Consider the following 20,081-nt stretch of genomic DNA (forward strand, 5'->3'; position numbering starts at 1 on the left):
GCGTCTGTTCTTATTTCCAGCAAAAGCGTCGACCGCCGCAGCTGGTTTCTGGTTCTTATGGATTTTCCGTCGGCCAATCGTCGCGTCGTTCGGACGATACGCGAAGGCGAGTTTGCGCCAATCAAACGTTCCGTTTCCGCGTTTCGCATCGCCATCAATTCCCGAGTCGTCGTACCGGCGGTATTCCGATGTTCCTGGCTTCAGTGTACATTGTATACTCTCCGAATGGGCACCGACTATCCGACAACCGTTCAACTGCAACCAGGCCTTGCATCAAATACGCACCTGCAGTGTGACCTTAGCGACGACGCCGATTCGCCGTTGTGAGACGCATTAATCCGTCTGGCAGTGTGGCTACCTATCCTATCCGCGAAACATCGCGTGCTGTACAATAATTAACCCGGTCACTGAGGAGAAGAGAAAAATTCAAAAGTTAGTAACAAGGCGGAAACGTCAGGAGTGCAGCAGCTGACATTTGTGACTCCAGGGCGTGTGTTGCTCGTCAGTTTTATGGGGCACCATGCAATCGGACCTGAATCCTCGTTCATCTGCTTTTCTCACCCCGTCGCATTTCACACTATAAACATTCGGTGCGACGTCTCACAAATTCTCTCCCTCTCTCTGTCTCTCTCTCTCACATATTTAATCTTCGTAAACACAAACGCGGGGAGATTAACGAATTGTTATTGGACACTATCAGCCACCGTAGCCACGCGTTAACAACGTCATCGCTGTAACGTGTTTGTTTCCGTTCAGCTGATATAATCATCCAAGGGTCATTCCAGCGTGGTTCGAATTTTTCGGGAAAACTCTCGGCCTATATTTATAAACAGAATGCGGTTACGACTCGCGACGTATACGAAGGCTGATCGTTATTACACGAAGAGGGAACTTAATGTTGTTAATTTTTTTTGTTCACATCGTGACATTCGAATCTTCAAAATACAGATAAACATTCTGCAAATTTGGGTAGAATACTTTATCAGCAATTTTGTAACGCATTTTTTTTTTCAATCTGCGTGATTATTAGTTTATTCTGAAACATTAGATTTATTTCATTCGCTCAATTCTTACCAACCATTTTAGAATTCGCCATCAAGTCGATAATCATCGGATAACGCCAATAATTTATATGTAACACGACCAGTGCTACAGAAACTATAAATGCCTGATTGAACATTTCTTTATAAATTCTAAAACTCTAAATTGAGTTAATCCATTCTATGACGGTCCTAGAAAAATAATTAGTAATCTTGTAGAAGAAAATTTTACAGAATAACGCCAAAGTCGGTGTTTAAACTTTGTACAGAACTCGACGTTTTTTCTCCTGAAAAGTATTGTCGAAAATGTTAATGATTTTGAGTCAAAACATATCAAACCAATAAAAGTCAAATATTTTTGAATTGAACTATTACCGCGAACTAAAAAGAACGAACACATTTTACATCAACTTGTGCACATAACTGGAAAAAAACCGTCACATATCACTTTAGAAATTGTCGCAGGTATCAAATTCATTATTATCTTATCGTTAGTTGTGATAATTAGCACCGTGTAGTTCTGTTCTAAAACGGTTAGGTATGCAAAAAAGAATTTCCCCGATAACTTGTCAATGCAAAATACAGCTCATGCTTTTTTTTTCAATTCGGCGAGAAATTACGCCTGCAGCGAATTCGATGTGTTTAATACCGTGAAAAGCGTCGTTAGACCAAATACGGAATATGTCTCGATCACGCGATCATCGTACCTTCGTTCAATGTTTAGGCGCGATTTTTAATGCTCTGCCCCAGAAATCGCCGCCACGATTCTTATTAGATATAAGGCTTTATTGAACAATTTACAGTCATGGAAACATCGGTTTCTACAAACGCTATCAACGAGTCTAACGGAACTGCACATCTTTGCTTTGAACTTGACGGCGAGGGAGACGCAGACAGCTCAACGACACCTGGACACAACACCGATCTTCATTGTGACGATCGTGAGTATTGACCTGATTTACTTTGCACCATAGCCTCGAATGAAATTTCAAAAATTGTTTTTTTTTTTTTTTTTAATGCTATTCGTTTTAAAAGTCACTCAGAGGTGGCAGGAGGACAGAATCTACATGATCGTCATTGAGAAAAATTTTTCATACACTGAGTGAATTGTTAGTTCCGGTTACCGCTCAGTCCTTGACTATTCTCATTTTTTACCACAATCGAAAAATATTGTTCTAGGTAGAAAATGAAAATTAGTTTTCTAGCTGTTACCGGAAAGTCTAGAATCCGTTGCTATTCTTTCTCATCACGATCGCTGTTGCTAGATTTTCTTGCAACTGTTGCGAAAATTTAATGCTTGTGTTGTTAATAATTTTTACCCTCGATTACCGGGCTCTGAGACCCTGAATTTTTGCATTATATTAATAACACTGTAAACATCGGTTCCGGTACCTCGGGTGAGGATACAAATTGGCCTCACGAATCGCGTGTCTCTGGAATGTCATGCTGCAGGTGACGAGCAAACTTTTCCACTCCAATCGCCCCGAAAGGGTCGTGAATAAACAAGGCCGAGCTAATCGAGCTGGTTCTCATTCGTGTTGGAATTGGCGTGATGTCGCATGTTACCATGCTGCAAAAAGCATTTATCCAAAAGTTCGTCGTCGGTGTGAAATTACTTAGAAAATTTATAATTATGCTCGTTCGTTGGATTCCCGTAAGGTAAGTGTACCATTCATCGACCCCGTCTGAATTATTAAACTCTTTTTGTTATGTCTGTTTGATCTTTCTAGTTCTAAAATAAATTTGCAGAGTCTAACCCTCTAGCAATTGGTTTCAGATATCGAGAAATTCACAATTTGTACCGTAGATTAATAATGCTGAAAAACAAAAGGTTCAATAATTTGGTCTAAACGTGTCAATAACTGGTTGACTTATCTTATACGAGGTTTAAAAATTTTTAGATTTAGATTAGATTAGAAAAACGCTCGATTTTGAAAGAATAAAAATTCATCAAAGTCCTAAGCTCAATTCATTAACGCGTATACTTATATCATGGATGAATTATTAGACTCTGTTTTGCCACATAAAACTAACGATTTGTAACTGTATATAAGAATAAGTGTGACGGAGTTATTATCGAACGCGTAAACCTTCCGGCCTCACATTTGTCAGTGAAATGATATCTTATCTATCAATCAGCTAATGGCTTGAAAACACCATTCGCGAAAAATTCCATTTGTGTTAGTTTTCCGGTTGAGTACTTTCAATCATTTACAGAATAAGACTTATTACGTCAAGACTTGAGTTCGATGAGTCTTTGAAACAAAAAAAAAAAAAAAGAAAAGACGGCAAAACGTTTTGCATTGATCGCAAAAACACTTCAGAGAAAACAAGATTCACGAAAACCGTCAATTTTGTGTCTGCTTTGACTAAATTTTCTCACCGAGTCAAGTAGAACGATGATCTATACTTTGATCTCGACTCCGTGATCCATCCAATGATCGCATCATCGATTGAAAGGGACGGGGTTGAAGTTCCGAATTTGAAAAGTTCCAAAGCGCCTAATTCCGAATTATTTGGTGACGAAACTTAAAGTGAAGAAATCAAACTGTGGAGACACAACAAAGTTTTGAATGGCCGGAAACCCGACGGCTCAAAGTTCCGGAATGCAAGATTCTGAAAATTGAAGTTACAATAGAGCTAAGTTTTGAAAAGTAAAATAAAGTTGCCATAAAGTAAAATTCCGTAAATTAAAATTTAATCGCACAGCGTTGTCCACTCAACGAGTGGGTGTAAAAAATCAAGAAAACCAAAAATCAAAATGACCAGGATTCCGAACGTAAAAATATCGAAAATCCAAAACGATGACAGATGAAATTGGTGAAATTTTAGTAAACCAGAAATTCACAGAACTGAAAATCGTCGATCATTCGGAAATTCGTTGCCAGAGATTTAAAAATTTTCTCACTTTCGCATTTTCGGAACTTTGAGCGTCGGGTTTCGGATCGTTCAAAATTTCGCTGTTCCGTCAAAGTTTGATTTCGTTACTTTGAGTTTCGCCGCCATAAAATTCGGAATTTCACGCTTTCGAAGCTTTTAAAAATCGGAATACGAACCCGGCCCCGATTGAAACGGCGGACAAATGTACAACTCGACAATCTGATTTCGATCCACGAATGCATCTCTGGGTAGGTAATTGAAAGATATATACGTAGAATAAGCGAAGGCGAAGCCAAGAGTGTTAAAAGTGTTTGTTGTGCACCGATTTAAACGGGCTTTCAAAGTGTGTTGGCCAGTTCGTTCACTGATTGGTTACGCGAATAGAAACACAAGAAAAGACAAGCATCTCTCACTCAGTTTAGCCGCCTGCCAGCCGCGAATAGGACACTGTCTGTTTTTTCGACAATATTTCGTTCAACTATTACGCAGCATATCGCGTTACCTGATCGATTTCCGATGGGGTTTAAATCCTCAGAGATCGTGATCGCCTGATAAACTTCTCGTCTTGTTTGGAATCTCCCTCCGGCAGTCAGTGCAACGTCTGTAATTTTGTGTGAACAAGTTCGCTGGGCGTCAATATCGCCCTGTTATTTTACTAAAAGTGATTTCACCCGCCGTTTTCCCGCCTAAATAAATATTCCTCTCGTTATACGCAAAACCCTGTTTTTCCAAATCGCATAATTAATCTAATAACACTCGCGCAGATTCGTTAAACATCGAAATATGTACGTATAAACGTTGACTATTATTACATGCATCCAGTTTGTATTTAATTGGAATTACCGATGCCCAAAACTTCAAGCCAGAAACAAAGTCTCGACATTTTTTTTTTTTTGCAGTCATTGTGCCAATTATTATACGAAATTAATCTACTCGTTACTTTTTAAATTCATGGTGTAGATGATATCACTTTATTGACACAAGATATTTGGAATTTCAAGATTTTGTTTATCGGAATTTTCCTGCAAGACAAAGAGAGAGAAAAAAAAAAAGAAAAAAAAGTGTACAGAATTCAATATACGTACTAGTTGTTTTTGCAACACTAGTGCCTTATTTTTAGTGCGCAGAATATATTTTTACATTAAATTCGTTCCTCGTTGTGGATGTGCAACGGTTCGTTGAGCACACTTTTTCAACTGTGTTTTATTATCATTGCCGCATTCTCGTTTAAATTCTCGTCTAAAGCCGCAGTTATTGCCAGAATTTTCTTCGGTCTAGACGAATCCATTGCAGATGGTTGAAACTTTGTTTTGTGGACAAGTGAAGAAGACGGACAATCAAGTGTACTTTGAAACATTCTGACCGAAGTATACTATAAATATAGAATTTTGCAACAGAACGGTGTTTGCGGTTAACAAAAAAAAAGAAAAAAGAAAAACATTAAAATCAGCCGAATCGTGCAACCAAAGGCCGAACGAGCCATCGAACCGAAAAGTTAGAGACAATTAACTAAATTGGGCCACATGTCGAGCAGAGGCGTCGTCTCAGAGGACAGCGAAGCTTTTCGTTTAGGCCATGGGGTCCATAAGAACTTCTTCATCGACGTGGACGAAGGTATTGCGCTTTCTGATAAACAACACTGAGAAGAATTTCATTTGTTGTAGTAATTAGAAAAATTCAGTAAAACAGGTATCGTTAAGAAAACTGTTCGAATATTGTTGGAATTACGAAAAACAAGGTACGCGTAAAAATTTTGCGCTATTCTCGATCCTTTTTTGGTTGTTGCAACGCAAAATCAGTTTGTTCGGTTTGCTCTACTTTTTTATTTAAACAAGGCTTTAACGTCAATTCATTCTCGCACGAGCATTAAATTTTCCCAACAGATGCGAGAAAATATAGCAACAGCGATCGTAATGAGAAAGAATAGTAACGGATTCTAGACTTTGTGGCAACAACTATAAAACTAGTTTTCATTTTCTAAATGTAAGGTAAAAAATGTAAATAGTTAAGGACTGAGCGGTAACCGGTACTAGAAAATTTCTCTCACTGTCAGTGTATCTTATAAAAGTTGACTCGGCACAATAACGAGTGACTCAAAGAGTCAATCGTTTGTTGCAACAGAAAAGAAGTTGAACGTACCTTGGATGCGATAAAGCAATGAGTTTTTTTTTTGCCCTTTCGATAACACAACTTTTGTAACACAAGTACGAGGCACCTGAACCTCCGTTAAGATACTGTCAGAGCAAAGTCGTTGCTTCTCCAGTCGCGGCTCTTAACCAGCACTTAATGAAAGTGACATTGGTACTCGTTTACGGTTACGAGTCACGATAATGGCGATAAACGATTGCGTAACTTGACTCGTTGAAGAGAGCTGAGAGACAAAGTGTACCGGACATTTAGTTTGAGTATATCCATTATTACGTGTACTATCGCAAGTATATTACAGCTGCGGAGAATCTACCGTTGTTTCGTATGACATCCGAGGACAGTTTTTGATACCTTATCGTGATCGGCTTAAGCCTGTAATGCTACAATAGAAACAGCGCGCAGCAGAGACCTCAGACTTTGCCGGGCTCTTCGCTGAGAGCAACTCGCTGTGAAATCGGTTCGAAATTATCGTTCTCGCTTGGGTTTAAAGTGCCAATCCGCGATTCAAGATCAATAATATTGAATATTGAATATTGACCAAATCTAGGATCGGAGGATCCTCAAGTCTGACTTTTGATTAATTGTGAGTGCAAGAAGAGAAATGAATTTAAACAGAACTGTCAAGTCGATGTCTCAGCAACGGAAAAGGGGAAAAGGTAAAGCGGTAGATTTCTGTATTAGTTATTAGGAATGATCTGAAACGATACTTGGACTAATTCAAGCGATTACGATGATTGCAAATATACTGGACGTGTACTTATAACCAAGATGTATACATAAATATATCGTATCTCTGAACTACAACGAGAGAAATTTTTAGTTCCGGTTACCGCTCAGTTATTAACTATTTTCATTTTTTACCGCAATCGAGAAATATAGTTCTAGGTAGAAAATGAAAATTAGTTTTCCAGCCGTTACCGGAAAGTCTATCGTCCGTTACTATTCCTTCCTAAAAGTTTTAAAATCTGATTAGAATCTGCAAAAGATTTTGAAAATTATTCGTTTTTTTCTTCCAAATCGTTACACTTTTTTGGTCGTTTTCTATACGCTAGAGATTAACCAATTTTTGAACTTTTTGGAATCTTGGCAATAATTCTCGCACCTTCAAAAAGTTCGTAATAAAGCAAATCGACGAATACAAAATTGGTTTTCACAATACCGAGAAAATTGCGAATTTGTAATCATCAGCATCGTTATTTCAATGTCACGTGACTTTACGGCATTAGATTTTTGTCGAAATTACCGATAAAGACTGCAACGATTATTGAAAATTTCGGTAAAATAACAGTTGGACTCGGGATCTTCAGAGAACCGATAAAAATCTTTTCTTCACTGAAATAAGCGAATAATATTATTGCGAAACAGTGAAAGCTCGCCGAATGTTTTCGAAATAACGCTGGCTTTGTGCGGAAATCTAAAGTTGTTATTTAAATTCTGTTTTGACGATGTGCCAAAGTTGGTTATTGCTAAATGCAGGGAACAAGAGAATGGAGAGTAATAGCCTGGGCAATAAGTTGGCATAGAACCAGCTTTCAGATCGTCATCGCGAAACGTGCCAAACAAGTTAGCTGTCATGCGATCGATAACTTTGCAGGAATTTCGTATATACACGGGGTGTTCCATTTGAAGTTAAGGAAATATAACCGGATCAAAACTTCGTACAAGTTTGTTTTCAGCGAGTTTGAAGTTAGTAACGTGATCGTAATAATTCACGTTTCGGAGAAATCGGCGTTTCCCAAATTTAGGAGTATCTGAGATGCAGTAAATTGTAAGAAGGCAAAAGAATTTCAAATTTTTTAAACTTGGCCGCTTCAAAGTCACTGTAAAATTATAAAATATTGACTCCCCCCCCCCAATGTTTCCGTTTCCCTCACGTTACTAACTTCACTTCGGTATCTCAACAACGTACATTTTTTTTTTTTAATACAGAAATCGATTTTCATTTTATACAGTGAAAATTCTCGTCAATATTACATCTATCAAACACGTGTTCAGTGTAACTAGATACGAATGGCTACGACTGTCTGCATTCGACTATATTCTTATCCAGCCGACTTATCGCGAGCAGTAAAAGCGTACGTTGAGACTCAAATTACTCATTGGCTTGCCGTAAAAAGTTACTCGACGACTTATCTTCATTCTTTGTAATCAATTTGTCGCCATTTGGGGATACACGTACACCTTTATCTGTAATAACGTTATTACTTTCTCCTACGTACGCAACTCCGCGACTATTGTATTGGAATGTCGTTCCTTACTTTGATTGGAATTGATTACCTGCTTGATTCGTCCCGTTTGATCGTGTGAAAATATCTTTGAAAGTCGTTTTTTCATCGAATCGAACGAGCATATCACAGGTTTAATCATCAATTAAGAGTCGCAAGGCAAGATCAATTGTGGCGAGCCGAACATTTCACAAAACACAGTTTTCTTTTTTTTTTTTTTTATTTTTCTCTTTTAACCGTCCGTACGCATCGACCGGAATATTTTCGGTTAATCATTTGGTACCAGCGCTCCAATAATTCATAAAATCGCCGCAAGAGGTCGGCCATTGTTTCTTCTTATCTCGCGGATAAAACACAGCTGTTGTCAAATTTTATCGAATTTTAACATTTCGAAACGTTTCGGAGATCTGACGCGATAAAAAAACTTCCACACATCGTTACAACTTTTGAAATACGAAAGAAATTTCACATCCGTGTAAAATTTATTCACAACTTCTTACCCCATATACATTATTATTCTGTCACATTCGTTTTCCAATTTCACGGTATTGCTGTAATTTTATTTTAATCGAAAACTGTTGTGTTCGAGACATTTTGAAATTGTAAATAAAAACCGTAACCGCACGGTTCGTGCATCCAAGGCTTGTTCGGAACTTGACCGATGAATGTTGCATAGCCTTCTTACAGCCAACCATCAATCTCGACCCCATCTTTCAACGGGTCTTATTTTTTTTTTTTACTACGAGCCTTGGCGAAGCTTCGAGTGCGTTGCTCCATTTACTAAAAAAATATTTGGATGCTTTCCAAAAGGCTGACAACGGAGAGAGAGACTAAAATCAACCGCGAACACGTGTATACCATGGGTCAAGTTTCCTCGATCAACCCTTTGCTTTCCGTTCACATCAATTTTTTTTTCACACAGGCTTAGCACATCGTTTCAGTCCAATTTACCAAAATAAAATATCAAGGCACGAAAAAGATCGTGCAAGCTGTTGTATTTTGATTTTTGTGACATCAAGTCAATGTGGATTAAAATTTTTTATATGAAACCAGTACCGAGCAGCATCAAATTACTTTTTGTAATTAATTACATTCAATTTTCAAATTACAATTCGGAAAAATGTGCTAAGTACTTTGTTAATTCGTAATTGATTCGAAAAAAAGATATGTCAATCACACTTGTAATTTGTAATTGTTTTTTTTTTTTTTAATTTCAATTACAAAATACAATTGTAATTTGTAATTAATATTTTTTTTTTTTTTTCTCCATTACAAATTACAATTGCAGTTTGCAATACATTCTTTTTCAGTTACAAGATGCAATTGTAATTTGTAATTTGTAATCTGTAATCAATTAATTACAAATTCGCCCAGCACTGTATGAAATCACTTTTGTAGTTAAATACTACCCGATTATCGCATTATTTTATTACTTTTTATATTTTCGAACCATACGGCGTATTATGAATTTTCGATACACAGCCTACAGAAACATGGCGTCCGATCGGTGAATCAGCTGATCGTTTTAAGCGAATAAAAAAAAAAATATCAAAGCAGCGAAAATATCGCGCAAGCCGTTGTACTTTAATTTTTGCGACATCAAGTCAACGTGGATGAAAAAATTTTGATACGAAACCACTCTTGTAGTTAAATACGACTCGGTTAGCGTGTTTTTATTTTTTTTATACTCCTCTAAGTGGAATTTTTCGGATATCGCGCAGTAAAGAGATTTTCCCCCTCTCCACGAGTAATATCGCATCTTGGTTTCAACTTCTGACGTACATCCCAACTCTATATCCTTCTTGTGCACGCGGCTGATTCATGCTTGTGCGTTACAAGTTTACGCGACATTTAACACAAGGAAACACAGAGGCCGGGAAGCCACGTGATCGTCCCTTGCAGCTGCCGCCACTTACTTTCGACAGTCTTTCGATCTCTCTCGCGGTGATTGTACCTCCGTCGTCGATTCGTCTATAGATCGCTGTTATACCGTCGGGAGATGCTCGTATGCTAGTGTTTTGTGCGCGTATTTGGCTACCTGTCAGTTGACACGTTTCACTGCCGCTTAAATCTCGCCCACTGCAGTTTCGCGGACGATAAAATCATTCGGACCGAAATAACGCGAAAGTTTGATTCTTTTTTATTACAGAGTTTTCTTTCGTCAAGGTGGGATTACAGTGCAAACTTTGAACAAGTTCATTAGCCTACTAATTCCAACACGTATTTCATTCGTACCACGTCTAAATCAGAGTTCAATCATTTACCATTTATTGATGTGTAACAGAGAAACGATTTCGATTTCAGACTTTAAACAATTTTTTAAACTTTAAACAAAACTCTACACGCGCGTCATATTTTCTGTTAATTAGATTATAGATCAAGGTGTGAAACTAGATCATATTTAAAAATTATTAGAGCAACTCGCTGATGTTATAACCACGTTTTTAGACTTTGAACGGTTCTGTTAATCAGTTGACGTACGTATAGGTATAAGCGTATAAATCAATCGTCAATCCGTTTTTATAATTATCTTGTACGTTTATCAACCTCAAGTGTCGAGGCAATGAGTTATTGATCACTGATTATCGATCGTCGATGCGAGCTATAAAGATACTTTAATTTTAATAACAAACGTATTTTTAGACACATCGACGCGTTCTACGATTCTGGATGATTATAATCCCAATTCTTATTTATTGGTTCGCGTAGCGTGTAAAATGATAAAGACAGATCTGATTCTAAAATTGATCCCGCAATATCTTGATTATTATTCGACACTCGTCGTTAGCTATAAATAAACTCTCTCTGATTTCAAGTCAAGTATCGAATCAAAATCGTGTGCAAATTAACAAATTTTATATAATTTTAGCAAATTTTTCGAATTTAAATCGATACAGTCTGATTACCGTTGTTGATAATCGCATTGTTTTTTTTACCGTTGCAACAATTTTTATTGAACGAATGATCAAAAGATATTGGATTTTAAAATTTGGTGAAACGTTTCAGTGTATATTGTATATAGCTACTGGCTCCAGTGAAAAAATGCCAATTTCACACAAATATTTATCAACATTTTCTGGGTCATCGACTATTCGTCGAAGTCATATCTCGAGTTGCGATACTTAGCAGTACGCACGGTATTATCATTAATTCTTGCTTTTTTTCCTACCACCTCGGAATTCGCAGTTGAAAATATCAAATTTTAAACATGCCAACTTTTTTTTTAGAACTTTCAACATCTCGTTCAGGTTCTGTTTATGAAAAACAAAAAAAAAAAAAAAAAAAAGCACGCGCACTTCGATCTCTAGAAATATCAGTAAATAAATAACAACCCAAAATTTCGAGCAAGATTTTAAACAACAACAACTATTGAGCAATGTGCAAGAAAATCACTCGATGCGTATATATAATCTAATCGTAAATAAACCGTTTATTCGATTCACCGACTGTCTCATCAATCGAGGAATCTATTAGAAAATTAAGTTATTCACGTTCGAACGACTGTCCGCAGACTATATTAACAGCCCGACTCTCGGAGAGGGAAATTACTTTCGATATTGATCGGTGAGCACAGCTGAAGCGCAATTATCGGTTCATCGACGCCACTTGCGACCAAATATTAGACGAGCATAAGGTTTTTATTCAAGCAATCGACTTGCCCGAAATGAAGATAATTACAGAGCCCGAATTACAGGAAAAAAACATGTTTTTGTAATTGCTTTCTTTTTTTTTTTTTTCTTAATTATTAGGGATTGTTTTACCTTGTAGACAGCGAAATTTGATTAGAAACATTTATTCACTTGAGCTGTAACGTTAAGATCAATGGTCAATGATTGTAATTCTTGATTACTGAATATGTAATATTAACGCGGATATAGAATTCAGATATTCTTCGTTAATTCAACAAACGTATTTGTTCTCTGACACAGATCTTCGATCTCGTTGCCATCGAAGAAAGAAGGACAATTTACGTCTTTGAAAGATGTCCAAGTAAACTGTTTATCGAAGTTTGAAAATATTTTCACTCTCTTTCGCATTGCGTGTACACGGTTCTAAAAAATTTTCATAAACTTGACATAAATGCGGTTTTTGTCATCGAAGAGTAAAATTCTGTGTAAAAGTATTCGTCATGTTTGTTTGCTGATGAGAAATTGCTCATGGTTGATATAAAACACGACTGGTTGATGAAAAAAAAAAAAAAAAAAAATCACCCACATACAAACACGATTCATTTAACAATTCTTCGCAGAAATAATCAAATAATTCCACAAAGTCGGCGGCATTTATTTATTTATTTTTTATTGTCCGGTTTGATAGACCAATTTGTTGAATTGCGGAGGAATGCATTTGAAACGCGATTGATCTCGAATCATCGATAGTCAAGAAAATTTTGACTGATTTTAAAACATTCACAGTGAACGGTGTGACAAAGACTGGAAATAAAAAATGGTGCTTGGAAAGGAAATAAAGCTGCTCGGTAACATTGAACATTCCACGGTTACCGAGTGGCTTGAAAAGACGGGGCAGGCTGACCGAGATGGTAACTGACACATGTTCCATTACACAGTGTTACACAATAATTTTTAACCCCAAGGCATTACGTCCAGTGATGTGTTTATGTTCGTTTATTCCCAGCTTATAGTAATTTAATGAAATGTTGTGTAATTGCAGTATCGTCGGGAAGTTTCCACTGGAAAATTTTATCACAGTGAAGAAACGAAGGACTATTTTTCATTCCAAGAGTTCATATGTTGTCGGTTACTGTTATTTTGGAAATATCCATTTCAATTGACTCGATATATGCTAGGATGATTCAGATTTTATTTTTTTTTTTTCTTCCAAACAGGTTCAAAAGTTTCATTTAGGTATACAGAGACACCAGTTAAAGTTTTAGATTTTAATAATAATATTTAGGGGTGGCTCGTCGCACTTTTCGATTTTCCGTGAGAATAACATAGGAAAAATGTTGTTTGCTTCTTCTAGTTTTTATAACTAGCTAACGAAGCGTCGTACAAAAATCCTAAAGACACAGTTTTGTAGGAAATTGGATGCTCTACAAAAAAGGTCTCTTGTCAAGATTTCGTAAAACTAACTGTGTCAAAATTACAGCCTGTCAAAAGTTGAGTTACTTATAATTTGACCTTTTTTTTTGAATATTATAGCGTAACTACCGATCTTATAAAAAAGTGTACATGAGTTTTTTTTTTTGTAAAGCATACACTCGACTTTAAATAGATGATAACTGATAATTTATTCTTGCAACAATGAAAAAAACTATCTTTTACCATTACAAAAAAAATAATAAAACGAGAAAAACAAATTTCGAAGCAGATTTCTGCTAAAAATTTTTTAAAAGTGTACAATTTTTTCATTGTTGCAAAAACAATCATCAGTTATCATCTATTTGAAGTAAAATGTACGCTTCACAAAAAAACCCATGCACACTTTTTTTTATGAGACCGGTAGCTACGCTGTAATATTCAAAAAAGGTCAAATTATAGGTAACTCAACTTTTGACAGGCTGTAACTTTGGCACGGTTAGTTTTACGAAATTTCGACAAGAGACCTTTTTTGTAGAGCATTCAATTTCCTACAAAAATGGTTATTTACATTTTTTGTACGACGCTTCGTTAGCTAGTTATAAAAACTAGAAGAAGCAAACAACATTTATCCTGTGTTATTCTTATGGAAAATCGAAAAGTGCGATGAGCCACCCCTAAATATTAATATTAAAATCTAAAATTTTAACTGGTGTCTTTGAATACCTAAATGAAACTTTTTAACCTGTTTTTTTTTTTTTAATCACCCTAATTTATATAAATTTTTTTTTTTCGTTTCCTTTCAGGCAGCGAGAGTCCCGTATTCGGTTTAGAAGGAGGTGCGACAGGAGTTGGCGTAGGTGGCGGAAACTCTCTGAGAATAACGTCTCACGAACTTCCCAACGAGATATCAGCCCCTTATGAAGTTCCCCAATTCCCAATCGAACAGATCGAGAAGAAACTTCTCATCCAGCGACAGCTGACAGTAAAGTGAGTAATATTTGACTGATCGATTACGTGCCCACTTACCAGAGACGGCCAGTAAACTAAAAATATGTAATCGATCGATTGATCGATTAACCGAGTCAAAAAAGAAGAAAAAATAATACAATACGAGTCGTAACTCGATTGGATCGGTAAAAATTAATCGATTAATCGATAATTTCGTATTTTTTGCTTAAAACAAACCTCATGAAATCAAATTTCGTAAATTTTAGTACGTAGTCTGAATAGCGGAAAATTTTTTTTTTTTTATAATTTATTGTTTAATTCGAAATATTATTTAATTTCAGGTAAAAATATTCATTTATCTTTCGCTAATTATATCGATGAGGTAGTTAGTAAGTAAGACAGTGATAATAATTGATATTGCGTTGCGTTGTTCGAAAAAGTAAAAAAGAAAAACCGATCGTGAGGAAATGTAATCGATTTAATCGAGAATGGATTATTTTTGGTCATTCTTAGCCGATTCTGCAGTTGGTCAGGACTGATTCATTTGTTTACGAGATTCTGTTCTCTTACCGAAAACGAATCATCGTTTTAGAATTTAGGCGCTCATGTGCTGCGATGTCTCAAAGAAAACGTATCGATTTTTTTTTTTCACGGTCAAAGGTCAATAATTAAACTACTTATTATTTTGACATTTCGTCGCTACTGAGGGAGGGCCTTTCTCATAGCAAAAGTGCATATTTATTACTAATATATAATACAATTTAGGCCTGAGAGATGATTGAAAAAAATGAAGAAAAAAAAAATTCGCAATCGAACGACACAGTCTGAAAATTATTCAAGAAAAATTATACGTGAACAAGCAGCTCAAAGAAAGCAGTCGAGTAAAAAAAAACAAAAAAAAACTAAATTTATTTTGGGATTAAAACAAACATATTCATTTCTTTGGACAACTTGTTAGTTTTAGTCGTCGCAATACTAATGGTGGTGTAATTGTTGACCTTTGATATCGAAAAAAAAATTGATACATATTTGGAATGAGGTTAAGAAAGTTCTTTTATTTTCATGAAAATAAATAAAAAAAATAAAAATAAAAAATCGAAGCTACCTTTATTCTAGCTGCGGACATGTCGAAGGACTGAAAGTGAGTAAGTAACGAATATCTCTTGGCAGAGTGCAGAGTGACCTACATAAAGCCGCCTTAGAGTCTCTCTTTTTATACTTTGCGACCTTTTTTTTTTTTTTTTTCTTTCTTTCTTTCTTTCTGTCAAGCATTCATACACGCGTTATTTAAAGTCTGAGGAGCGGCACGGCCGCGTTTACATATTCATGGAAGTTCAATATCGAATGACGCATCGCGTTCATTAAGGGGCACACCTAGTGTGACAGCCTGAACAAAAAGCGATTTTTGGAAATTGCAAAAAAAAAAAACTACTGTATCAATTATTTTAAAATTTTAAGGGTATATTTATAAATATTTTAAGAATACACGGTAAAATTTTTTAAGAAAAAAATTAAATATTTTTCGAGTTACACGCGATTTCCGACGGCGCTGAAAAAAAAGGTCCCCCACTGCTGCAGTGATTCCGGCCTTCTCCGTGGATGAAACCTAAAAAAAAAAAAAATTCTCGTTAAACTAGAAGATATTGTCCGTACAATGACCTACCAGTTTTTTGATCTGATCAAAAATCGAATTTTGGCAGGCCAAAAACGACCAAAATTTTTGGTAAAATTCAACTTTTTTTTTAAAAACACCGCCATTTTGTCAATTTTTGATTTTTTTTTTCAACCGTAGGTCATTGTACGGACAATATCTTCTAGTTTAACAAGAATTTTTTTTTTTTTGGTTTCATCCACGGAGAAGGTCGGAATCACTGCAGCAGTGGAGGACCTTTTTTTTTCAGCGTCGTCGGAGATCGCGTGTAACTCGAAAAATGTTTAATTTTTTTCTTCAAAAATTTTACCGTGTATTCTTGAAATATGTATAAATATACCCTTAAAATTTTAAAATAATTGATACTGCAGTTTATTTTTTTTTTTTTTTAAATTCCCAAAAATCGCCTATTTTTTAGGCTGTCACACTTGGTGTGCCCCTTAAACGCTCCTTTCTCAAGACTCGTGAAACTAGCCTCCCGGCTATTTTTCCTTGGTGAATGTAAAAAAATTCGTGGTTAATAAAGAACTGCTAATTTTTTCCGGTACTATGACGTTATTCTAAAGCTTCGTATAAGCTGATGCTTTTCAAGTGTGAACAATGTTTTCATTTTTTACGAGCTTCATTAGTCATTCTTATCGTATTCTTTTCTACGGAACCTGAAATCACGTGTCGATTCCATTTTTTTTTTTTTTTTTTCGAGAACAATACTCGGCAATTTTTAGAATTCTTTTATCGGGTGAATTAGAAGCTCAAGCGTCACGTCGATTTCATTCATTCAGAAGGCTTCACTGTCATCTTCGTATGGCAAAAAAGGGAGAAACATCGTTCAGCTTATCGTTAGGATGGAATTACTGACCATATTTGCGTTGCTTTTGATATCTTAGATCAGTGATTTCACAACAGTTTGATAAATGGAACGGCTATATTAATGTCTGCCTTGATTATCATCGTGGAAAAAAAAAATTTGATGTGGATTTTACATCTCTTGTGGTCAATAATCCACATCAATTGTGTTAGATTTACCTAACCATAATGTTACTCTTGCTATGTTGATTTTTTTTTTTTTTGTAAATTTTGCCACAATTTCTGTATATTTAACTCCAAAAAAAATCCAGTTTCAGGGAATTAGGGTAATTTACTATGTCTTATTAATTATAATAATATGTTATACACTAAAATTCAGCCATCGCGATGTTGTGTAAACAAACATGGTTGCAATGTATGTATGCCTTTATATTTGTACACACAGATAAGCAACGTTCGCCGAAGTTGTTTATCCGGTAATTCTACTTGGCACCAGTTAACAAACAAATTTTCGCCACTGTTGCTGTATCATCATCACTCGAATATTCATTATCTGCATGTAAACAACTAAACAAGTCGTTCCCTTTATTCATTGTCGGATGCCTAAAATGCACATCACGTAGCCGATTTTGAACTTGGATTCCGACGTTTTCTCAACTTCGTCAAAAATTTTCTCTAGGTGCAAATAATTATAAAACGAGATAATTCAGTGGTCAAATTAAATACGATAGACGTAAGAATTAATATCGCATGACGGTGGAGGAAATTTACAATTACTAATATTTACTAATCATACGTAGTGTTTAATTATCAACAACTTTAGAGAGATTATAGTTATTTACGATCATTTAAAAGCTGCAAGTATATATGTATAAATATGAATCGAAGAAAAAAAAGGAAAAAGAAATGAAAAAGAATAACGACTTCGGTGATGCGATATTTATAATTTTGTAAATCCTCAGGCTTTATCGGTTATATATGAATGAATAAATTTAAAAAAGAAATTCCGCAAACGCCATTTTTTGTAAAGCTGAAAAAATTCGCAGATTCTGTAATTTGAAATGTGATTTTCAAGCACCACGCGATAATGGGATCTCAATATTTAATATTTACTTCGCATAGTTTTAGTTTTTCCATGTCGGAATTGTTTTTGCTTTTTTTATTTTTTTACATACCTCGATCTAAATAGATTACAAAATCATATTACTTTCATGATTCTGTTGTCCGTGTTAAGGTCGGGGAATACAAAGAAAAAATTCCAATTCCAACATTGAAAAACTAAAAGCTTACCAAAAAAAATAATATAAATATTGAGATCCTATCGTGCGATGCTTGAAAATCACATTTCAAATTATAGAATCTGTGTGAATTTTTTCAGCTTTACAAAAAATGGAGTTTGCGGTATTTGTTTTTAAAAATTTTTTTTTTGACTTCAAATTTCAAATTAAAAAAATTATGAAAATCGAAAAGTATGAGGTACGTGGGCTGCTAATTTGACATGGAATGCCCGGTATACTTCTGTACGAATCGCAAGCTCCGTGAAAAAAAATGATCGACTAAAGACGCAGTAGAGCAAAAGAGAAACGTTAATGTATAAATAAACGTACCTATATGACGTATCACGATACGATTATACATCACATATCACTGCACGGTGCAGTTTGTAGTTCCTCGGCAAGTCGTGTTGATCAATAACTCAACGCAACGTAACTAACCGACCTTAGCGTTGTTTCATCACGAACTTGCCTAATTCGATAAATGTTAATTAGATATAGGCTGGAACAAGGCCGTTTCCCACAAGCCCACAACTCGCGAAGCCTCGTTTTTTCTGCATGCAGTTCTCGGACGATATTATTCCCATTAATGTAACGCATTTTGTGAATGTCAGTGACGATTGAAAAAAGGGCTCCAAGTGCGATTTTATACAACCATGCAGTGAAGGAAAAACAGTTTTTCTCCATTTTTGGCCGCAGCCACTCACAGCCTTTCTCAATTTTCCTCTTCAATTATCACTGATGAAAATAAAATGCGCTTGACATTTCTTCTTGGATAGATTCTCACTTGATACTTGTATGGTTGACTCGAAGGCGATCGGCTTGCCTTTGGGAAAATCGTTACTTCTTGTTAATCTTTTATTATATTCATAAGCTAAGAAGACGACTACTTAGAAATCCAAGAACAGAAATTAATAATATTTCTAAACAAATGCTCATATTTCGATGCTTCATTTGTAACAAAATTTTTTGAAAGCTTTAATTTCTAACCCCAGTGTTTTCTGTTTTTGCACTTTCGAATGGATCTTCGTGACTCACGTGAATATGATAATTTGATGAATACTAGTGAAGAAAATGAATAAAAGTATCGATTTTTCGTCAAACAGTCTCCTGACTTACAAACGTATCAAAATCGATTCGAAGATTATTTGCTTGCGTGGAATACTTGATTCAATTTTTGTTTTCAAAATTGAATATCTTTCAAAAAATTTGGATAACTCAACGTGTTTCTCATACAATGTTTAGAATCATAATTGTAATCTGTAGCATATCAGTATCATTCATTAGAGAAATCTTAAAATGTTTACCATATTGTGACTGACTGCAAGGAATGCGAAAAAAATTATTTGATCGTTCGACAGCAGCGATAAACTTTGATAAACTGTCAGTCGTGACAGATAAACAAGTTTCCAGTTCCCTTTGTGGTAAAACACGTTATACTTTATTCCAACAATCGTTATACCGGTCAGAATAAAGTTTTCTCGGCAAAATTTATCACGAGAAATTTCTCTAAACTTTGTACATACAAAACTCCGATAGTTATAGCTAAGAAAAAATATGTCAAATTTTCGCGAATCTTGAATTTCCATGAATCTCGTGTGTAATAATGTAGGAGGAAAGAAAAAATATTACAGGACAAAATTTACTGATTACATGATATTGTCTAATTTGTTAGGGAATTTTTCCATTTTTTTTTTTACCATTCAGACGCGGGTTTCGAAAATTTTCTGTTTATATTATCGTCGTTTCGCGCAGGGCGAGTTTGCTGTTTTATATCACGTCGCGTTTACTCGAGCCAAAATTCTCCGCCGATCGTTACTTGAACAGCTACTTTCAAGATAAGTATCTCCTTCTATCTTCAATCACGATTCATAAAGTAAGAAAAAAAAAGAAATATGTATATACGTAATTTTTGCGTAAAAGACGCTCACTTACGAGGAAAAGCTCTTCCGTTAAAACTAGTTCCTTAGCTACAAAGTTTGTTTTACATTTCGCATAATTTAGACAATAAATGTGAGCCAATTTTCAAACGACGAATTTAGAATTCAGTAGGAGAAGTTTGCAAA

At 35.5% G+C, this 20,081-nt stretch overlaps 2 protein-coding genes across 10 annotated transcripts in view; one reads left to right on the top strand and one right to left on the bottom strand.

Annotated features, from left to right (window-relative positions):
* Positions 1-18,448, bottom strand: part of LOC124223415 (UDP-glycosyltransferase UGT5-like) — a 32,994-nt gene extending 14,546 nt beyond the window's left edge. Inside the window, exon 1 of one of the 2 annotated variants that reach the window (XM_046635352.2) lies at positions 18,349-18,448. The gene's annotated coding sequence lies outside the window, so the exon portion shown is untranslated. Of the gene's footprint in view, positions 1-6,059; positions 6,180-18,348 lie in introns of those variants that run through there. The other variant, XM_046635351.2, reaches the window with a different exon arrangement.
* AMPdeam (AMP deaminase) overlaps positions 196-20,081 on the top strand; it is a 35,417-nt gene continuing 15,531 nt past the window's right edge. The window contains exons 1-3 of one of the 8 annotated variants that reach the window (XM_046635347.2): positions 196-432; positions 1,844-1,981; positions 14,139-14,322. In XM_046635347.2, coding sequence (XP_046491303.1) covers positions 1,846-1,981; positions 14,139-14,322 — 320 coding nt within the window. In that variant the 5' untranslated portion in view covers positions 196-432; positions 1,844-1,845. Of the gene's footprint in view, positions 433-497; positions 591-1,843; positions 1,982-4,344; positions 4,706-4,876; positions 5,535-6,416; positions 6,725-10,206; positions 10,460-12,604; positions 12,834-14,138; positions 14,323-20,081 lie in introns of those variants that run through there. The other 7 variants (XM_046635341.2, XM_069137639.1, XM_069137643.1 and 4 more) reach the window with 7 other exon arrangements.

This window comes from Neodiprion pinetum, chromosome 7, assembly GCF_021155775.2.
Source record: "Neodiprion pinetum isolate iyNeoPine1 chromosome 7, iyNeoPine1.2, whole genome shotgun sequence".
In the NCBI taxonomy this organism is placed as follows: Eukaryota; Metazoa; Arthropoda; class Insecta; order Hymenoptera; family Diprionidae; genus Neodiprion; species Neodiprion pinetum.